The 18155-nt window shown below is 39.5% G+C and overlaps 2 protein-coding genes across 2 annotated transcripts; both read left to right on the top strand.

Annotated features, from left to right (window-relative positions):
- The first annotated feature begins 45 nt into the window (after positions 1–45).
- On the top strand, positions 46–4458 carry otc (ornithine transcarbamylase). Its single transcript, XM_073473675.1, has 10 exons — positions 46–189; positions 291–429; positions 537–618; positions 1543–1630; positions 1929–2082; positions 2162–2284; positions 2481–2534; positions 2623–2772; positions 3212–3349; positions 3439–4458. The coding sequence occupies exons 1-10, from the start codon at positions 107–109 to the stop codon at positions 3496–3498; spliced, it is 1071 nt and encodes a 356-aa protein (XP_073329776.1). The 5' UTR covers positions 46–106; the 3' UTR covers positions 3499–4458.
- Positions 4459–6375: 1917 nt separating this feature from the next.
- gpr161b (G protein-coupled receptor 161b) lies at positions 6376–16741 on the top strand. Its single transcript, XM_073473902.1, has 6 exons — positions 6376–6454; positions 8473–8860; positions 11663–12384; positions 12842–12949; positions 14108–14233; positions 14407–16741. Exons 2-6 carry the CDS (start codon positions 8517–8519, stop codon positions 14676–14678), a joined length of 1572 nt encoding a protein of 523 aa, XP_073330003.1. The 5' UTR covers positions 6376–6454; positions 8473–8516; the 3' UTR covers positions 14679–16741.
- Positions 16742–18155: the final 1414 nt, after the last annotated feature.

Below are 18155 nucleotides of genomic sequence, written 5' to 3'. Positions count from 1 at the left end.
TCAGGCAGCGTGTGTGGAGCAGGCAGTGAGTAAAAGTTGATTTATCGCTGATGAAACATTTACACTACATTACACTCCAGTTGTAGTATTACCCCCTTGAGCTGCGATGTGTACCAAACTATTATCTGTGAACAACACAGTTTTCAAATGTTTGAAAACTCTCCTGAACAGTCGGCCGCGTGGGTTTAGGTAAGTCACTTCACATAAATTTCATGTCGATGTTTTGTCTGCAGTGCTGGTATTGTTAATAGAAGTAGGAATGAAACAGGTAGTTTGTCTGCGTGTTTCAGCACCGGAGCTGCTTCTCTGGGTTCAGTGAGTTTAAAGGGTCGCAGCTGTCTCACTCTGAAGGACTTCAGCTCAGATGAGATCAAGAGGCTGCTGTGGGTGTCAGGTGACCTAAAACATCGGATCAAGCATGAAAAGCAGGTAGCTAATATGAGCTAAACCAGTGTTAACCATTGGTCAAGTGTCCTCCAGTTTTATTTTGAAACTTCAGGGTCATTTAGGGAAGCTAACTGTTGTTTCTATTTCAGTATCTTCCTCTTCTGAATGGAAAGTCGATTGCAATGATATTTGAGAAGAGGAGCACCAGAACAAGATTGTCCACAGAAACAGGTGTCTGTTTTGTGTATTAGTTACGAATCTAAACAAGTGTATGTTATGTGCTTCAGTCAAACACTCCTCACCATGCAGAACAGAGTAGTGCTGTGGGCACATTTTTATAAATGCAATAGGCAGCTTACAAGTGTCAGATTTACACTTTTCATTTACATTACTTGAATTTACACTTTTTAAACCTGACTTTTTAAATTTCATCTATAAGCATCTAACTGAAATAAAACACCTCATACTGTTCACTGGGCTGATACTATTCATCAGTGTGTTCAGCGTGGTAAAAGTCATTGTGAACACATACACAAAAGATTTGCTGAAAGGCGACTTTCAGTGCAGCGCTCCAACGGTCTGCATCTGAACTTTTCCCCATTTGCTGTCACACTTCAACGCTTACACAAGGTTGTGTGCTGATTTTTTTTTTTTTTTTTTAACACAATGGTCACTAAAGTTGCCTTTAAGGATAAGTTGCCCCAAAAATGAAAACGTAGTCACTATCCACTTACCCCAATGCTGATGGAAAGTCAGGTGAAGTTTCATAGTCCGCAAAACATTTCTGGAGATTCACAGCAAAGCAGCGTTGCAGCGTCCTCCTAAACAACTGGAGTAGATGGGGACTTGTTTTAAAATGTAAAATAACAACCATAAAGAAACAGTAGATGAAAAGTAGCTCCATGCAGCTTGTCGTGCATAAACCAACTCTCTGAAAACCCAGCGATCCCAATCAATCAATTTGAGGTCTTGGAGCTTCTGAAGACTTGGATTACGCCAGACAACCTGTATGGAGCCATTTTATTTCCCCATTTTTTTTACATCTAAAAACAAGTCCCCATCTACTTCAGATGTTTTCAATCTGCATGAGGGTAAGTAGATAATGACTGAATATTAATTTTTAGCTGAACTTCTCCTTTAATATCCTAATTCCAGGTTTTGCTTTGCTGGGTGGGCACCCTTGTTTCCTCACCTCTCAGGACATCCACCTGGGAGTGAATGAGAGTTCCAGAGACACAGCAAGGTGAGTCTTATAATTATGCAATGACACAATGACATTAACGTCAGTCAGTGGTTGGATGTAGGTTATTTATGTGCACTCATTTGTTTATCCAGGAAAGCCTTAATTAGCGTGGCATTTTTCAGTCTAACTCTGCCTCACATGTTGAAATTTGCATGAGTTGTTCAAGTTAGTAATGTTAGTAACAGCATGTTGTCCACTGATGCTGCTAATATCTGAAGGGAAAGAAGAGTGTTTGTGGGTCAGTGTATGAACCGCAGCTCCTGCGTCTCCCTCTGTAACCTCTAAACTCCCACCACAGGGTTCTCTCAGGACTCTGTGATATTGTCTTGGCACGAGTCTACAGTCACTCCACACTGGTGGAGCTGGATAAAGAGGCCTCCATCCCCATCATTAACGGTCTGTGTGACCTCTACCACCCAATCCAGATTCTGGCTGACTTCCTCACCTTACAGGTACCGCAACCCTTCAATATACTGCAATTTTCATCCAGTAAATGATAATGTTTACTAAATTACTACCATTCTCTTCCAGGAACATTATGGGTCTCTTAGTGGACTAACAGTGAGCTGGATTGGAGATGGAAACAATGTCCTGCACTCCTTCATGATGACTGCAGCCAAACTGGGAGTTCATCTTAAGATCGCTACACCAAAGGTTTGCCTCGCTTTGTGTGTTCATGTACATCTAACGTCTCATTTTATACTCCCCTCTTCTTTCTGGTTTCTTGTTTTGTAGATGCAGGTATAAATGCATGGCATCAATATTAAGCATCTGATTTCTCCAATTGCTACTTGTGAGAAAATATACTTGAGAAACAAACACCTGTGGTTAACTATATCTTGATTTTCAGGGGTATGAGCCAGAGCAGAGTGTTATTCAAGAGGCACAAAGACTCTCCAGAGAGGTGAGGTCTTCTTCTGGTGTAATTCACATAAAATCCTCCTCTTGTTAAAGGGCTGCTTATTAATTCATAACATTGCCCTTTGTCTCAGCATGGGACCCAACTGGTTCTGACCTCTGACCCGATGGAGGCCGCCCACAACAGCAACGTTTTGGTCACAGACACCTGGGTCAGCATGGGACAGGAGGAGGAGAAGAAGAAGAGGCTCAAAGACTTTCAAGGCTACCAGATAACAATGAAGGTAAATAAAAATCCTGTCTTCGTTTTATGTAGAGGCAAAATCCCATTTTTTCATCAGTTTAGAGCAGAACTCTCTGTCTCAAATGTGCGCCTGCTGACTGCCTGTACAGAAAGCAGTAGAATATAACATTCTACTAATTGTTTACATGATAAACTCTAACACTAATTACAGACTTCATCTGACATATAAATCATCGTGCAAGCTTTAAATAAAACTCTTGCACAGACACATAATTATATAGGTGACACCATTTTCTGAGAAAAAAAAATACAGTAATCATTTTGGTAAATATAAGTATGTCTTTACGTCTTGCCAGTAAATATTTGCAATATTTTCTGTCCCTGAGCAAAGGAGCAGAATTTTAATTTTTGACAATTTAGAGAGAAAGTTTGAGTTGAAATAAGTCTGAGCTCCATGTTTTGGTACTGGTCCACTACAGACAGGAAGTGTGACCAAACCAGACTGGACCTTCCTGCACTGTCTCCCCCGGAAAATGGAGGAGGTGGATGACGAGGTGTTCTACTCATCACGCTCCCTCGTGTTCCCCGAGGCAGAGAATAGAAAGTGGACGATCATGGTGAGAAACTTGAATAAACACATTATTTAATGTATAATTTTGTACTGTTACTGTTTTAACTTGATCCTTACAACTGTCCTCTGTTTCAGGGTCTGATGGTTTCTCTTCTGACTGACTACTCTCCACAGATCCCCATGCTCAAGTTTTAACTTCAGGTGGACTTTTGCTTGTGTGTTATGATGAATGTCAATAGTACACCCATTGATAGCACTATCACAAAACTAGAGTGATTACCAAAGTGTTTGTGTTTACTTTGCTTAATTCAGAGCATTGTTTGCTCTTAACTATTGCTGTTTGATCATTATTATCTGTCATCTGTCTACATTCTACATTTACTGTTACAGAGAGCAAGGATTGCTGTGGTCATGAGGCTAACAGTGTAAATGTCGTTGCTATACTTGTGTTACGGAAAAGAATAAGATTACTGAGCCTTTCATCAACGTATTAACAGTCTCCAACACTATCAGCCCGAGCTGACCAATCACATTGCTTGCAGTCTCTACACGGTGTTTACACAGCCGCTGAAACTCCCAACATATAGTTACATTTTTGAGAAAAAGGCACAGCATTTGCTGTGCCCCTTTAATGCCTATGTATAAACCTGGCTTTACTGCCAAATGCTTTGTTAACACCACACTCCTCAATTATCACACCACTACTTTTTATGTTTTAATTAAAACAAATCACATATATATACTAAATTTCAAGTTACAGCGGACCATGTTTTCAGAATACATCATACTTATTGAAAGTACTGATTCGGCACAGTAAGAAAAACAATTTGGAAACACTTGAAACTGGCTTGTCAAAGGTAATCATCATAGATCACATGGTATTTAGAGAATGGGCTGAAAAATGGACAGAAACACAGGTATTGTAGATGTCATAAAGCAGGTGAACATTGTGTTGTAAGATGAATCCCCTCCTGCATGGTTAAACCTGATTTCAATATCCTTTTTAAGTCTGAATGTATGTAAATGTGCCTTTAACGTCATGCTCTTCACACTTGTAGAGTCTTGTGTATTGCTCCTCTAGAGCCTGAAGAAGAACAAAACTGAGAGAATCAAATTGTTGTTCACTAATTATAAACAATAAAACATTACACTCTATCCATGGTTTTAGTCAAAGTCTACAATAGTCCAGTTTTTGTTACAGTGGAGCCTTAACAGTGTCTCAAATCCAAGGTTTAATTATTGACTGCTCATGTCTGAAAGCACCTGTAATTACAGGCACAGGTAAGGAATTAATTTTTTTTGTGATCCCCTTATCTGTACTTACTTATACTTAAGTAAAATACTCATAAAATACAATAACTGTACACTTTGGGTGGGTTATTATAGTACTCTCCCCAACACACTAAAAAACAAACTGCCACATAACTTTTTTGAACTTTCTTCTTGTTGAGATTTTCTTTTTGTGAGCACTTTTTATTTTTTACTGAGGTAAGCAGTAAAAAGATGGTGCAACAAGCTTGTCAACCAAAGTAAACTCCACAAACAAAGACATAAAACAAGAACTGAAAAAAAGGGCCTCTTAATTTCAATTCCTACTGGCAGTTTATTCTTTTTTTTGTCCATCATGAGTTTGTGTTTGTCATATCTTTTTAGAAATTTGTTCTCCCAGACACATTACACAATACTTTTGTGACTTATTTATTTATGTATTTTATATTTCTCCTAACAAAGTTCCATCTATGCCAGGGACCACCTTTGACACAGTGTTGTGGATTGTGGTGGTTAGTTTTACTGCATATTATTACATAATATGGCAAGGCAAGTTTATTTTTGTAGCACGATTCAGACACAAGGCAAGTCAAAGTGTTTTACAGGGGCATACAATTACATTAAAAGACCTTAAAGATTGCATTTAAAATACATTAAAAACAAGTAGGAAGACATGAAGAAACAAAACATTAAAACAAGTTAAGAAATAGGAAAACAGGCTAAAATTGAATAGGTTTAAAGGACACAAGACTAAAGAATAAAAGTCACAGTGCAGTTCAAAGCTTTAAAATTGCTTCAATGAAAGGCAGTGGCAAACAAAATGGTCTTCAGCCTGGATTTAAAAGAGGTGAGAGTTGGAGCGGACCTGCACTTTTCTGTGACTTTGTTCCAGATATGTGGCGCATAATAACTAAACGCTGCTTGTCCATGTTTAGTTTTGACTCTAGTGACTGAAAGCAGACCTGTACCTGACGACCTCAGAGGTCTGGATGGTTCATAACGAAGCAGCAGATCAGAAATGTATTTTGGCCCTAAACCATTCAGTGGTTTATAAACCAACAGCAGGATTTTGAAATCTATTCTTTGACAGACAGGAAGCCAGTGTAAAGATCTGAGAACTGCAGTGATGTGATCTACTTTTTTGGTTCTTAAGCCAACAAAGTAAATAAGCCCTGCAGAGCTCAACACATCACTCTTTTAGACCAGAGGGCGCCATCTTATGGGCGGAGTCGGTATCGTCCCGCTCCTCTGATTGGATAACGAAAAGATAACTTGTTTGTGCGGGAAGCTTTGATCTACGTGGGTGGTCCAGCCGGTGAAAACGACGCTGCGTAGTGCTTCATTCATAAACATCTGCAGCCTGTTATTAAAGAGACACGCAGGATTACATGGGCTGAGTTTTTTTGTAAACATAAACACAAACGCCTACACTAACTACACGTCGCATCTGAAGCAGAAGAAAGTGCACTTTTATTGTTTTCAACACACTGAGTGTCATGATGATTAAAAAGTGCCTGACTTCAATGCAACAGCACGATAAGCTCCTCACGTTAATGACAGGAAAGTCATGTTAGCAGCTGTAATGGCGTAATGAAAACAGGGCGATTCTCCTCGACGACCACCCACACAGCGAAGGAGTCTGCTAGGAGAGGGAGTAGGAGCTGAGGTGGGAGGAGGACGCCATTGCAGCCGCAGCTGGCCGCCTGTGATTCGGCTGAGGAGGGACAAACGTTACCAAACTCAACAATGTCGGGGGGCTTTCAGAGGTTTTTCAACCGCAGCCCACAATTACTTGGCTGTAGCGTGAAAACGGACTAGCAGGATGGACGGTTTGCCTTTAAAGAGGAAAAAGATGTGGAGCCACAGCGCCGAGCCGAAGCAGGTAAAGAGGGATAGCTGTGTTTCAGGGGGACAATGGGAGAAAGTTTGAGCTAACCTCGGCTAACTAACGGTAGTTGCTTTAGCTAAGTTAGCGTCACTGCTAGCGAACACAAACTAGTGCAGTCACAGCTCTGCATCCTCTTCACACGTCTGCTTTTGTCAGCGGCGAGCTGCACAGAAACATTAAATGTCCGTAGTCTTTGGCTTAAACCTCCGTTTTCTTGCCACTTTGGGTTATACTGTGTAAAAAGTTAATTTAACCCGAGTACCGTCATGGTGAGAGATGGAAACAGATATACGTCTCTGTTGTAAAACAGCGGCCGTTTGAATCGTAGACACCTTTCCACGACTGTGTAAGGTCAAATGTTGAGCTAACTCGATATACACGTGATTTATTAGAGGGGGTTTTAGCCTCTAGGCTTTTGACTTTGGTGTATCTAACGTTAAAACATGTAAATGGCTCAGTTAACGTTACATGACGGCCAACATATAAAGTCAGTATCATATGAAGTATTGCGATCTTTGAGCAACTTAAAATGAAGCTAAACTAGCAGTACGACAGTTCATGAATACTTCAGTCACTTCGAGGTAAAGTCCTGCATTTAAAATCTTAATAAGTAACTTCACGTTACAGTTGTTGTCATTGTTATGTTATTAGATCATTATATTATTACTACTAATGTTCACAAGTGTAAAGACTATTTGAACTGTGTAGCTGGTCGAGTAGAAGACATTGTTGACATTTCCATATACTACTGTTGTGTTAATATTTAATTTAATTTAATAAGTTTATAGTGTTTTATATATACATGTTTATGTTTGCAACGTGCTCACCTACAAAGTAACTAGTAACTAAAGCTGTTAAGATACATGTAGTGGAGTAGAAGTATGACAGAAATGCAAATACTTACATTAAGTCATATACCTCAGAACTGTGTACTTGATGAAATGCACTACTGCTTTAAAGGTGCTGTGTGTAGTTTTGTAATAATACAAACTCAGAAATATTTATTTTTTCCATAACTGAATAAACAAGCTGTTCTCAGACGAAAATGGCAGGGTCCGCCACATATAAACAAAGTAAAACAGTATGAAGCTGTGTTGTCCTTTAAGGTCAGTTGGTTTATTCATTTTATTCAGTCATGAAGACAAAGAGAGTTTGGTTATTTAGTTTGTTTAGGCATAAAGAAATCATTCAATGAAGATCTTTCTCTTCTGATTAAAATGTCTTTCCCAAAACTACATAGTGCACCTTTAAAGCCATGAGGCTAAATTATGTTTCAGCAGGTTTACTTAAAATCACATGCACACCGCAACTACCCCTTTTTTACTAACCATTTTTGCAGCCACTGGTTTCAATTCATATCTATTGAGTATGAAAAGTAAATAGCAGGCTCTTAAAACTAGCCTGAGATGTGTAATCCATTACTATGTACATAAAGTCTGCTTACATGTTTATCAAGTTACAATATTGTTATGAGGCTATGTAGTGCAAACGTCTCATGTCAAAATGCAAGCTGACATGAAAAAACTATTCTCAGTTATCAAACAAAAATGCCAAACCTTTGCTTCCAGCTTCTTAGACTTGCTGCTTTTCTATTTTTTACATCATTATATCATCAGGTTTTGGTCTGTTGGTTGGAGAAAATAAACAGTTGGAAGACATAGGCTTTGGGTCTAGGAAATCGTGGCAGGCGTTAGATTGAATACTTGTGAAAATAATCGTTAGTTGCACCCCACCCTCTTACTTCCTGTGATGGATTACGCAACTCAAGGAAGTTTCAAGATGCCACCAAATGATTTTCGTAGTGTACAGGAATGAATGGAAAACAATGTTTGCCTGGGAAAATAAATGATACGTTAACTTACAATTACAAATTGTAAGCAGAAATATTGATTGTACAATATTGTGGCCCTTTTAATAGTCAGACTTTAACAGTTTGTTAGAAGATTTTTAGCAATCCTTTATTTCTAATTCTGACAGTGTAATCATTCCTAATCATGCCTTTCTCCTGACAGTCTCCTACCATTCCTACACCTGTCTGGTGGCCCACTCTCTCACCATGAACACCAGTAGGAACTGCACCACGTTGGGGAATGGTGAGGGTATGACTGCCCTGGAGTCAGTCTCCATTGTGACCATCACACTCCTCGCCTGCCTGGGGAACCTCCTGATAGTGGTGACCCTTTATCGCAGGCCTTATCTGCTCACACCCAGCAACAAGTTTGTGTTCAGCCTGACCCTCTCCAACCTGCTGCTGTCCATGCTGGTGCTGCCGTTCGTGGCCGTGAGCTCAGCAAAGAAAGAGTGGGTGTTTGGGGTGGTGTGGTGTAACTTCACTGCTCTGCTCTACCTACTCATCAGCTCTGCCAGCATGCTCACCCTCGGAGCTATTGCCATTGACAGGTTAGTGCTGGATAATGATTGTAGTCGTGAGCACTCGGATAATCATGGTATCGTCATATCTGGAAAATGTATTATTTAGCCACTGTGTGGCAGTGCAACAAGCTACAAGGACAACATTAACACAACCCTGATCCAAAAAATTCAGGACGCTGTGGTTCTTCTCACTTTGGGTGTAGGAGCAATAAAATTCACAATAAGTGTATATTTACAAAAAAGTAAGTAAGTCCTTTCTGACCACCTGGCAAAAGTCTTTTAGCTCTGTTTTTGGTCTCTGCCAACTTCTGAGGCAAATTTCTGGCTCTTAAGCTACTAAATGCTCCACTATGTTCATCAGCTAGTTGCTAACTTTGTATGTCTGCTGTCTATCAAAGGATTATCAGGTGTTTTTGCTAAAAACAGCTGAGTACTATGACTGGGAACAAAGGTAACGGGAGCGACGAGAGTGAACCAAAACAGTTGCGTTGCAGGAAGTAAATTCAAAACAATGAGCTGAAAGACGCTCTGTTAGGCTGAGGGGAACTTCAGAGTTAGATTATACATGTCCCATTACACACGTTCATTTGATCCATTGTTAAAGGAGCACTATGTATTTTGATATTTACAATATTAATGAGGTAATAATACAAACTCAGAGTGGGTGGGAGCAGCTTTAAAGTCAAACATAAAACATAACATATCATTTTCATGCACAAAAAGCAGTGGATAATGGGTACAAATGTAGGCACTTGTTACCAGAATTTGTTCGATTGCCTTTGAGTGAGGCACTTAACCACCATGACCAGTGCATGTGCTCACTGACCAATGGTATCAGATTGTGGTTGTACTGGGCAGCTCCCACATGATGTGGAAAGTGCAGTTTTGTGAGTGATGTCTCTGTTTACACAAATGTTGTTGCCAGTGTAGTGAGTAGTGTTGGTATTATTGTCTGCAAAAAATACATCAATCCACAGTAAATAGAGAGATGCATAAAAAATACAAAGATAGTAGCTGAAGGAATGATAAAGGCATCAGTCTTAAGTCGGTGGTTGTTATATGATTATCTATAAAACTGAACTTGGGTATACATGTAAGGTCAAATTTGAACTATTGGAGAGGACCAGACATATTTAACTCATTTCAACAAAATATCCTATTCATAAAGCACAAATGGAGACATCCTAGACATTTCAATTTTATTACAATCACGTCTCATGTTCTTTACAGTGAAAGTTTTATTTTAAAGATGTAACAGCAGATATTTCAGATAAAGGTTTGACTCGAATTTGTGTTCAGTTTACTTGGATCTATCATGAAAATTTCTTCCCAACCACCTTTAGAAACATATGGTCTGTATGAGATTAGCAGCAGCTAGATTACATTTGTCAGTATTTATTTAACCCCATAAAAAGGACATTTTTTATATATTCAAGGAATAATTCAGTGTAGTTTGATCTCCTTAATTTTCCTCAAAATCAGCACAATTGTCCGACTTTTTTAATAAATGTAATATGTGTCTTTACCTTGTTGCCTAAGTAAATATGAGATTCTGACATTTCTGGCTTTCAAAGAAACATACTAATCTTCTGTTGTGTTGTGAAAATGTAGTGTTTCCCTTTAAGGTCAGTATGTAGCCTTATAAATAAGATTGGTTAACCACACACTTAGGTCATGGTACATTTCTGGAGATTTTCCCAGCTCAAGTGACAAGCATTAGTCTGGCTTATTACACAGTAACCTAAATGTGGACAGGCATGAATGAACCATTCATCTGCAGGGCTGAGATTATTTCCACTGATTCTTATTTTTAGAAACAAGAAACTGATAAACAAATACAAGCTGACACGGATGCAGCTAATCCATAATTCTGGACTCGACTTTCACCCCTTTTTTTTCTTTGCTTATTCTTTGACTAGATATTTACTGATTTGAATAAAGTCGCACAACTATTTTTGAAATAAGGGCTCACTTCTGTCAAATAGAAAAAAAGAAAAATATTTATATTCCTCAATTTAGGTTATTGGTACTGTAGCTGGTATCATTAAAATTATACCCAGTCCTACTGAGTGAACATAATTTATGAAGACTATACAGAAAATTATAGTCATAAACAGCAGTAATTGACATTCATGTCATTTATGAAGTAAAAGAAAGTAATGCCCCCTAATACCCACCAAACATTTTGTGGTTCCCTGATGTTATGCTTTTCTGTTTTGTGTCACTGTACATGTAATACATTTGTGTTTCGGACCATCAGTCCTACAAAACAAGAGATTTGACATCCCATGGGACTGTGGGTAATTATCCTTTTTTGTGGCCATTTTCCTTATATACTGTATAATAGACTAAAAGATATAACAGTTAAAAATTAATTGAATTTAAGTTGAGTTATTTATTTTATTAAATATTTTTGTTAAAGCACTTCAGGTTGCAATTGACATTTAAAAACCACCCTGGTTATATCATACTGTTATTCCTGTTATTGTGGATCACACAGGACTACAAAATGCAGTTACTAAGCTCTTCTGTAAATTAGCTCAGTAGCACACAGTCCTCACTGTTCTCCGTGCTGTCCTAATTACTCCCAGCACCTTCGGGAATTTTTGATTACAGTGCATGTTTGTGTTCTTCCTGCCAAGCCTCTCCTTTTCTGTTGTGTTTGCAGTTTTTCAGAGAACTTTTTCCAGCATTGTTTGGAGGAAAAGTGCAGCTTTTAGCTTCACTCAGATATGAGTAGTCTCTGTGGACCAGAAGGCTCCCATGAGACCAGCTTTGAGTTTTCTTTCTGCAGGGTTTCCTCACTGTGCTCCTCTCTCGACCCAACAGGTACTACGCAGTACTTTACCCGATGATCTACCCCATGAAGATCACAGGAAACCGGGCAGTCGTCGTCATCGCCTATGTGTGGTTACACTCCCTGGTGGGCTGTCTGCCTCCTCTGTTCGGCTGGTCCTCCTTTGAGTTCGACTGCTTCAAGTGGACCTGTGTTGCGTCTTGGCACAGAGAGCCGAGCTACTCAGCCTTCTGGGTCACCTGGTGCACCCTTCCCCCCTTCTTTGTCATGCTGGCCTGTTACGGTGTAATTTTCCGTGTTGCCCGCATGAAAGCTCGTAAAGTACACTGTGGGACGGTTGTTGTGGCCCAGGATGACTCCAGTGGAGCTCAGAGGAACGGACGTAAAAACTCAAGCACCTCCACCTCCTCTAATGGAAGCCGGCGGAGCCTTGTGTACGCGGGGAGTCAGTGCAAGGCCTTCGTCACCATCTTAGTGGTGATCGGCACCTTCCTCATGACCTGGGGGCCATATGTCGGGGTGGTTTGCACCGAGGCTCTGTGGGGTCAAGGGAGTGTGTCTCAGGGACTGGAGACTCTGGTGGCTTGGCTGTCTTTCTGCAGCGCAGTGTGCCATCCGCTCATCTACGGTCTGTGGAATAAAACCGTGAGGAAGGAGCTGCTGGGGATGTGTTTCGGAGATCGCTACTACAGAGAGTCGTTTGCCACAAGGCAGAGGACATCTCGCCTCTTCAGCATCTCCAACAGAATCACAGGTGAGAGAGCAACAGTTGCTCTGTATGTCATGCTGATCAATTCAAAGGAGTGTTTACATCATTCAAAAAATGAGATGTAGATGGTCTCATGATGTTTTTAATCTAACATACTAAAACATAGAGCAAAAATCTGAATCAGCCTTATTAACCAAGTACGTTTATAGCTCTAAAAGACAAGCCTGAACAAAGATTTGCAAACAAAGATATAACTCTTATGTACAGATAAGTTGGTATATAACTAGATGAGCTGGTATATAACTATTATGTACAGACTATTATGGACATTATGGGTGTTAGTGCAAAGAGTGCTGTAATAAATATTAAATGGGTAGTGCAATAAGTTAGTTACATGCATAATGTTTCTATGTAGTTTTTATGTTTATGTGTTTAGATTTACACTGTGTTACTGTTATCATTTCATGTGTTGTATGATGAGATCTTGCTTGTGTTCTTTCAGACTTGGGTATGTCCCCACACCTGACAGCCATGCTGGCGGGTGGAGGGCACCTGCTGGCCCCAGGCAGCAGCACAGGAGACACCGGCTTCAGTTTCACTCAGGACTCATGTAAGTGTTGCACACAGAAAGCAGAAGGAATGGGGAGTCTGTCCTCAATTCATGCCATATACTAATTTTACACAGTATATACTATATACTTATCACGGTATACTGTTTTTGACTTTGTGGCTTTGTACATTTAATTTGAAGTGATCCTTCAAAGACAGTAAAATGTCTTTCTCAAAATGTAACTCTTAATTTTTGTGATGTTAGAATTGTGCCACCACCACCACCACCCACGATTACAGTAATGTGATACTGTAATTGTGGGTGAACAGTTTCTCTGTTTCCTCTGTGCATTGCATTGCAGAGAGGATAGTTTCCATCAACAACACTCAAAAATAAAGGATTTTTAGTCAGTTTCGGGCATACCTTATTTTGTCACTGTGTAAACACACTACACACTTAAAACCTGCGAAGAATGAGTTCTGGGACACACATACTCTTCTGTCTGATAATACATTTGATACTAGTAACATCTACTAAATAATCTCCATTTAATAGTAACTTGAATTTACCAGATTAATTCTGGATCTCTTGAACAACCTAAATTTACTCATATTTGAAATGCAGTGAATACGTTGTTTGATTCCAACAAAATAGTTTCAGTAATCAGTTACTTCTAAACAGACAGTGAAGCATCTGAAGCCTGGACCCTTTAACAGACTAATGAAGCTTCCTGCTAAGAAAAAGTGTCTAACAGAACATAAAAGTCTGAAAATGTGTTCATAGGTCTTCTGTTGGATTGAGTTTGGGCTGATTGCTTTCTCGATTATTCATTTAATTTATTAAAATAAAAATCCACATCATAATAGAGCCCAAGGTGACAGCTTCAAATTACTTGTTTAGTTTGACCAATAGCCTCAAATATAAAGATATTAAATTTTGACATCTTTTCTGATAAATTGCTTACGTCAAATGGAAATAATGTGATTCATGGCACATCGTGCGAACATGAGGTTTCAAAAGGCTGACAGATGGTCTTACTAACTCGATTGCGTCATGCTCCCACAGCTTTGTTACAGGCAGCCTCACATTCCTGTTTCACAGCTCATGTTTTCAGTTCAGAATGGCATTCGGTAGGGCAAGTAATGTCATGTGTAATACAAATAACAACTCATTTGTGTCCTTTCATTAAGAATGTAACGTAGTGTTTTCCCCACGCAGGCACGGACGTGATGCTGCTGGATAACTTCTCCACGGATGGCTCCTCCCACCCACAGTACCATGGAAATCTCTCCGGGAAGAGGAGGAGCTCTGTCACCTTTGAAGACCAGGTGGAGCATTCCAAAGGTATCTGTCGTCTCCAGCTACACAACAGATTACAGGGAGGGGAGTCGCTTCATACTCACTGAGGGTTTAGAAAATAAGTTTGTGTTCAGCGAGCTACAAAGCAAAACATCACACTAAACATAAGATGTGTTTGTCTGATGGGCCTAACAAAGTAATTCTGTTTTTATCCTCAGCTGAAAACACATCCTCTGTTCAAGTCCACGCAGAGGTACACAAATCTCTCGACACCTTTGCGTCCTGTCTGGCGAAGGCGATAGAGAGCGACGCTAAGCTCACCCTGTTTGGGGAGGATCTGGGTCTGCCGGGGGGACTGTTTACAACCAGGGCAGCACCCAGACCCAGATACCTGGATGGTCAGAGACTGAGGCTGGAGAGTATCGATGAAGGGATCGTTAAAGATGACAGAGATGAAGAAGAGCAGGATGTGGAGGAAAAACCAGCCTGAACACAGCTGGTCTGAACAGTCTTATACACCAGTTTATAAGTAAACTCTGGGGGTCCTTCACCCATCACACTACTACATGTGACCATTCATAGCGGTGCTCATCCTGCTCTGTGGTGCAGTGTAAGAAGTCTGATCTCTCTACACATGGTACTCCATACTTGAAATTATTAGGAAACAGGAAGAGGCACATTATTCATTCCACTATGTTGGACCAGGTGCACACCATCAGTGTCTCTGCAAACTTTTATATGGATCAGTGTAATCACATAGGAAGCCTTTACTACTGTAGCCTAAATGAGCTGATTGTTGTAGTCCTTTTATTACTATGTATTGTTGCGTTTCCTCTTGTAATAACATGCCTCATTAGGGCTGGGCAATATGAAGAAATAGAACCGCTATCAGAACTGTTATCAGATCAGTTTAAAATTTCTCCTTTATTACGTTAAGAAAAGGATGTTTCAAGCCCAGAATCTCTCTTAATCAGGTGCAAAGAGACAGTTTATATTTAACATACTGCATACTGATGCTCCACATACACTGGTGTTTCCTCTTATTGAGTGTGATTGTTGAACCTTTATTGTGTGACTGTGTGGGCCTGAACAAACAGGACTTAACACTCTGTTAGTCTGCTTTCCTTGCACCGTTGACCTAAAATATTGTTCAATGACAATATAGTACCATATCCATTACACTGGGTTTTAAATACCTTAAATAACAGACTTCACAGTCATTCTTACGACCTCACTCATTACAATAACTTTGATAGGACAGAGAGAGCGAATCAGAGAAAGCTTGTACGTTGGCGTTTAACGTGATACAGCAGACATTTTAAAGGGAGCACATCACATTGTTGTGAGTCCTTCTGGTGATAGAAATCACACTTATAGTATTTGGGGGTTTTTACAGTAGACATTTTGACATGTCACAGTAGAAAAAAATCACAGGTATGAATGAATAAAAAAATGGCTGAATTCCATTTAGCTGCTTCAATATCAGGGTCCTGGTATTGCGCATGCTGGCTCACTGACACGACATACAGGGACATTTGAATTGAGGATTTGTTATTGTTATCAGTCAAAATGTCTGCTGTGGAAAAAAAAATCTCGGGTGGATTGAAACGTAGGTGTTGATTTGAATGTCTTTGTTTGTTAGCCCTGACTTCAACCCCAGTGCATGATGGGATAACCCCACCAATCATGATCCAGAATATGGAACTCTCAACATGATTATAGTGATGCAGTATGTGTATGTATTGCCCAGCCCTGAGCTTCATCATGTGAACAGAGTCTGTTGGCCAACATTTGTAGTCTTGATAAGGTACTTACAGTGTAACTACAGGTTTACTAGGAACAGGGATGGTCCTGATGTTTCATGATTATCTGCTACAATAATTGCACTTGAACATGTTGTGTGTACATGTTCTTATAGAAACCACTCTCATTGCGTGTCAGATACTGTCTGGTCAGTATATTGCACACTGTCCAAGGTAAAGCAGTATATAAGCTGCGATGTACGATGATATTAACCACAAACAAATGGGTTAATGAGTAAATGAAGTCCAGAATATGTCATTAACAGATGAAATCAGTATCTCAAGTTTGTTATTTTAATGAAAATGCATTAGGAGGGCCCTAATTTCATTATATTGCACATACTGAGCAGTGCAAAGCAACTATGTCAGAAAGTCAAATTAACCGAAAAATAAGTCTTATTGGAGGATAAGTTCTGTGTGAGGGAAGAACTGGTCCTTATGTACAACACTGTGTCTTAGTAAATATTCATTAGCACAGGTGCTTTACCTCAGTTTATACACTCCATCGCTCCCTTACTATTATTAAAGGAACTCAGTGGACATTTGTAATATGTAGAGCACAATTCCAATGCTTCAGCTTTACCTCGTGTCTTATGTTTAAAAGGTACTTTCTTACTTTTGTAAGAACATTTATACACCTGAGAAGTGATGTAACCTTTGCTTTCCACTATACAGTAAGTATTAATACAAGTATTTGCATTAAAGTTTTGTATCAAGATTCTTCTATTAAAACTTTTTACATAAATATTTCAGAAACCAATTTATTTTTTCTTTGTGTTGCTCTGACCCTGAGAATTAAGCTGAACCATGTTCGTGTCAGTACAACAGCAACCTGTCCTGAGCCTCTTGTGTATTACTATTCTATTGATGTGAAGTTAAATGCCTGGTGGTGTCTGAAAAATCTCACTGAACTATTTTCGAGAAAGAAAGTTTCCAAACGAGCCACAATGTTAGTCTGGTTTGAAATCCAGGAGCAGACCAGCCCACGGGTGGCATTCCTCCAGTCCGGTGCAGCCAGTAAGCGTATGAGTGCTTGTCAGTAAGTGTAGACTGTGTGAGACACCCCTGTGGACACATACCATCAGACCTGGAGTGTCATGGACCACGTTGCATTGTGGGTAATGTAGGTAACAGGTTTTGACAAAATAGAAGAATGTGTAGAATAAGAAAGACTATCTCTGGTTCTGTTGCATCGACTTTTTACGTGGTTTCATAAAAGTATACAGTGCAGGATTTTCTAAAAAAGACTATCAAATGTCTTGTGTCTGACAATGTTATAGGAGTGTAATGCTAAATCAGTGAAGTACTGTTTTAAGCACCTATGTAAGTCCTTAAAGACTCTTCTAACAATTGGGATGAAAATATAACTGCTGTACAGTCAAACAGAAAAAGGTTCCTACCAATGAGAACAAAGATGGCAGCTCATCCCTCAGTTTGTATAATTTAACTTGCCTTACAACTGATCGTATTGTTCTTTTCTTCATCCTGATGAAGTGTGTTTTCTGACGGCTGCCTGTATTTATTGTTTGGGAAAAGGGATGCTTAGTTCTGTGATGCAAGTGTAGTGATACTAAAAAAATAGTTCAACACCTTTGGTAGCTTTGTCTTTATAAGATCATACATAATGAAAGACTGTTCATGTCCGTCTTACAAGTAAAAACCTGTTTCAATGTTCATATGGGCACCTGATTATTGTTTAAGACGGACTCAAAAAGTTGTGAACCTACACTATCCATGAAGTTTTAGAAATTAATACAATTATCTCAGCTTTAGAAATCTGCTATTATTCTGAATTTGATGACCTTTAAACATCAGTTACACCATGTCTGCACTAGGTTTAAGTTAGGCAGAGACGGGAAGGATGTTTAGTCTTAGTTTTAGGAAACAGCTATGGGGTTTAAGAGAACAAGGCTTTGTTTCAGACAACACAGCTCGTCTTAAACCTGAACTGAGGCTAAGCTAATGACAGAACAAGTCATGTCAACCTTCTGCATCACAGGACAGATGCCGTCTGTTTCTGCAGAGTAATAGACTGTCTACTGCCTATAAAGAAATCAGTGTGCAAAGTACAGATTGTTGTTTATCTCTGAAGTGATTTTGAATTCACTTGTTTGCTTTTTGCAGTCGTCTTCAGCTTTTATCTTCCAGACCCGTGTGCAGACATC

This window comes from Pagrus major, chromosome 9 (assembly GCF_040436345.1).
Source record: "Pagrus major chromosome 9, Pma_NU_1.0".
Lineage (NCBI taxonomy): Eukaryota > Metazoa > Chordata > Actinopteri > Spariformes > Sparidae > Pagrus > Pagrus major.
The sequence above is the reverse complement of the archived record's forward strand: the minus strand, read 5'-3'. Positions and strand labels throughout refer to the sequence as shown.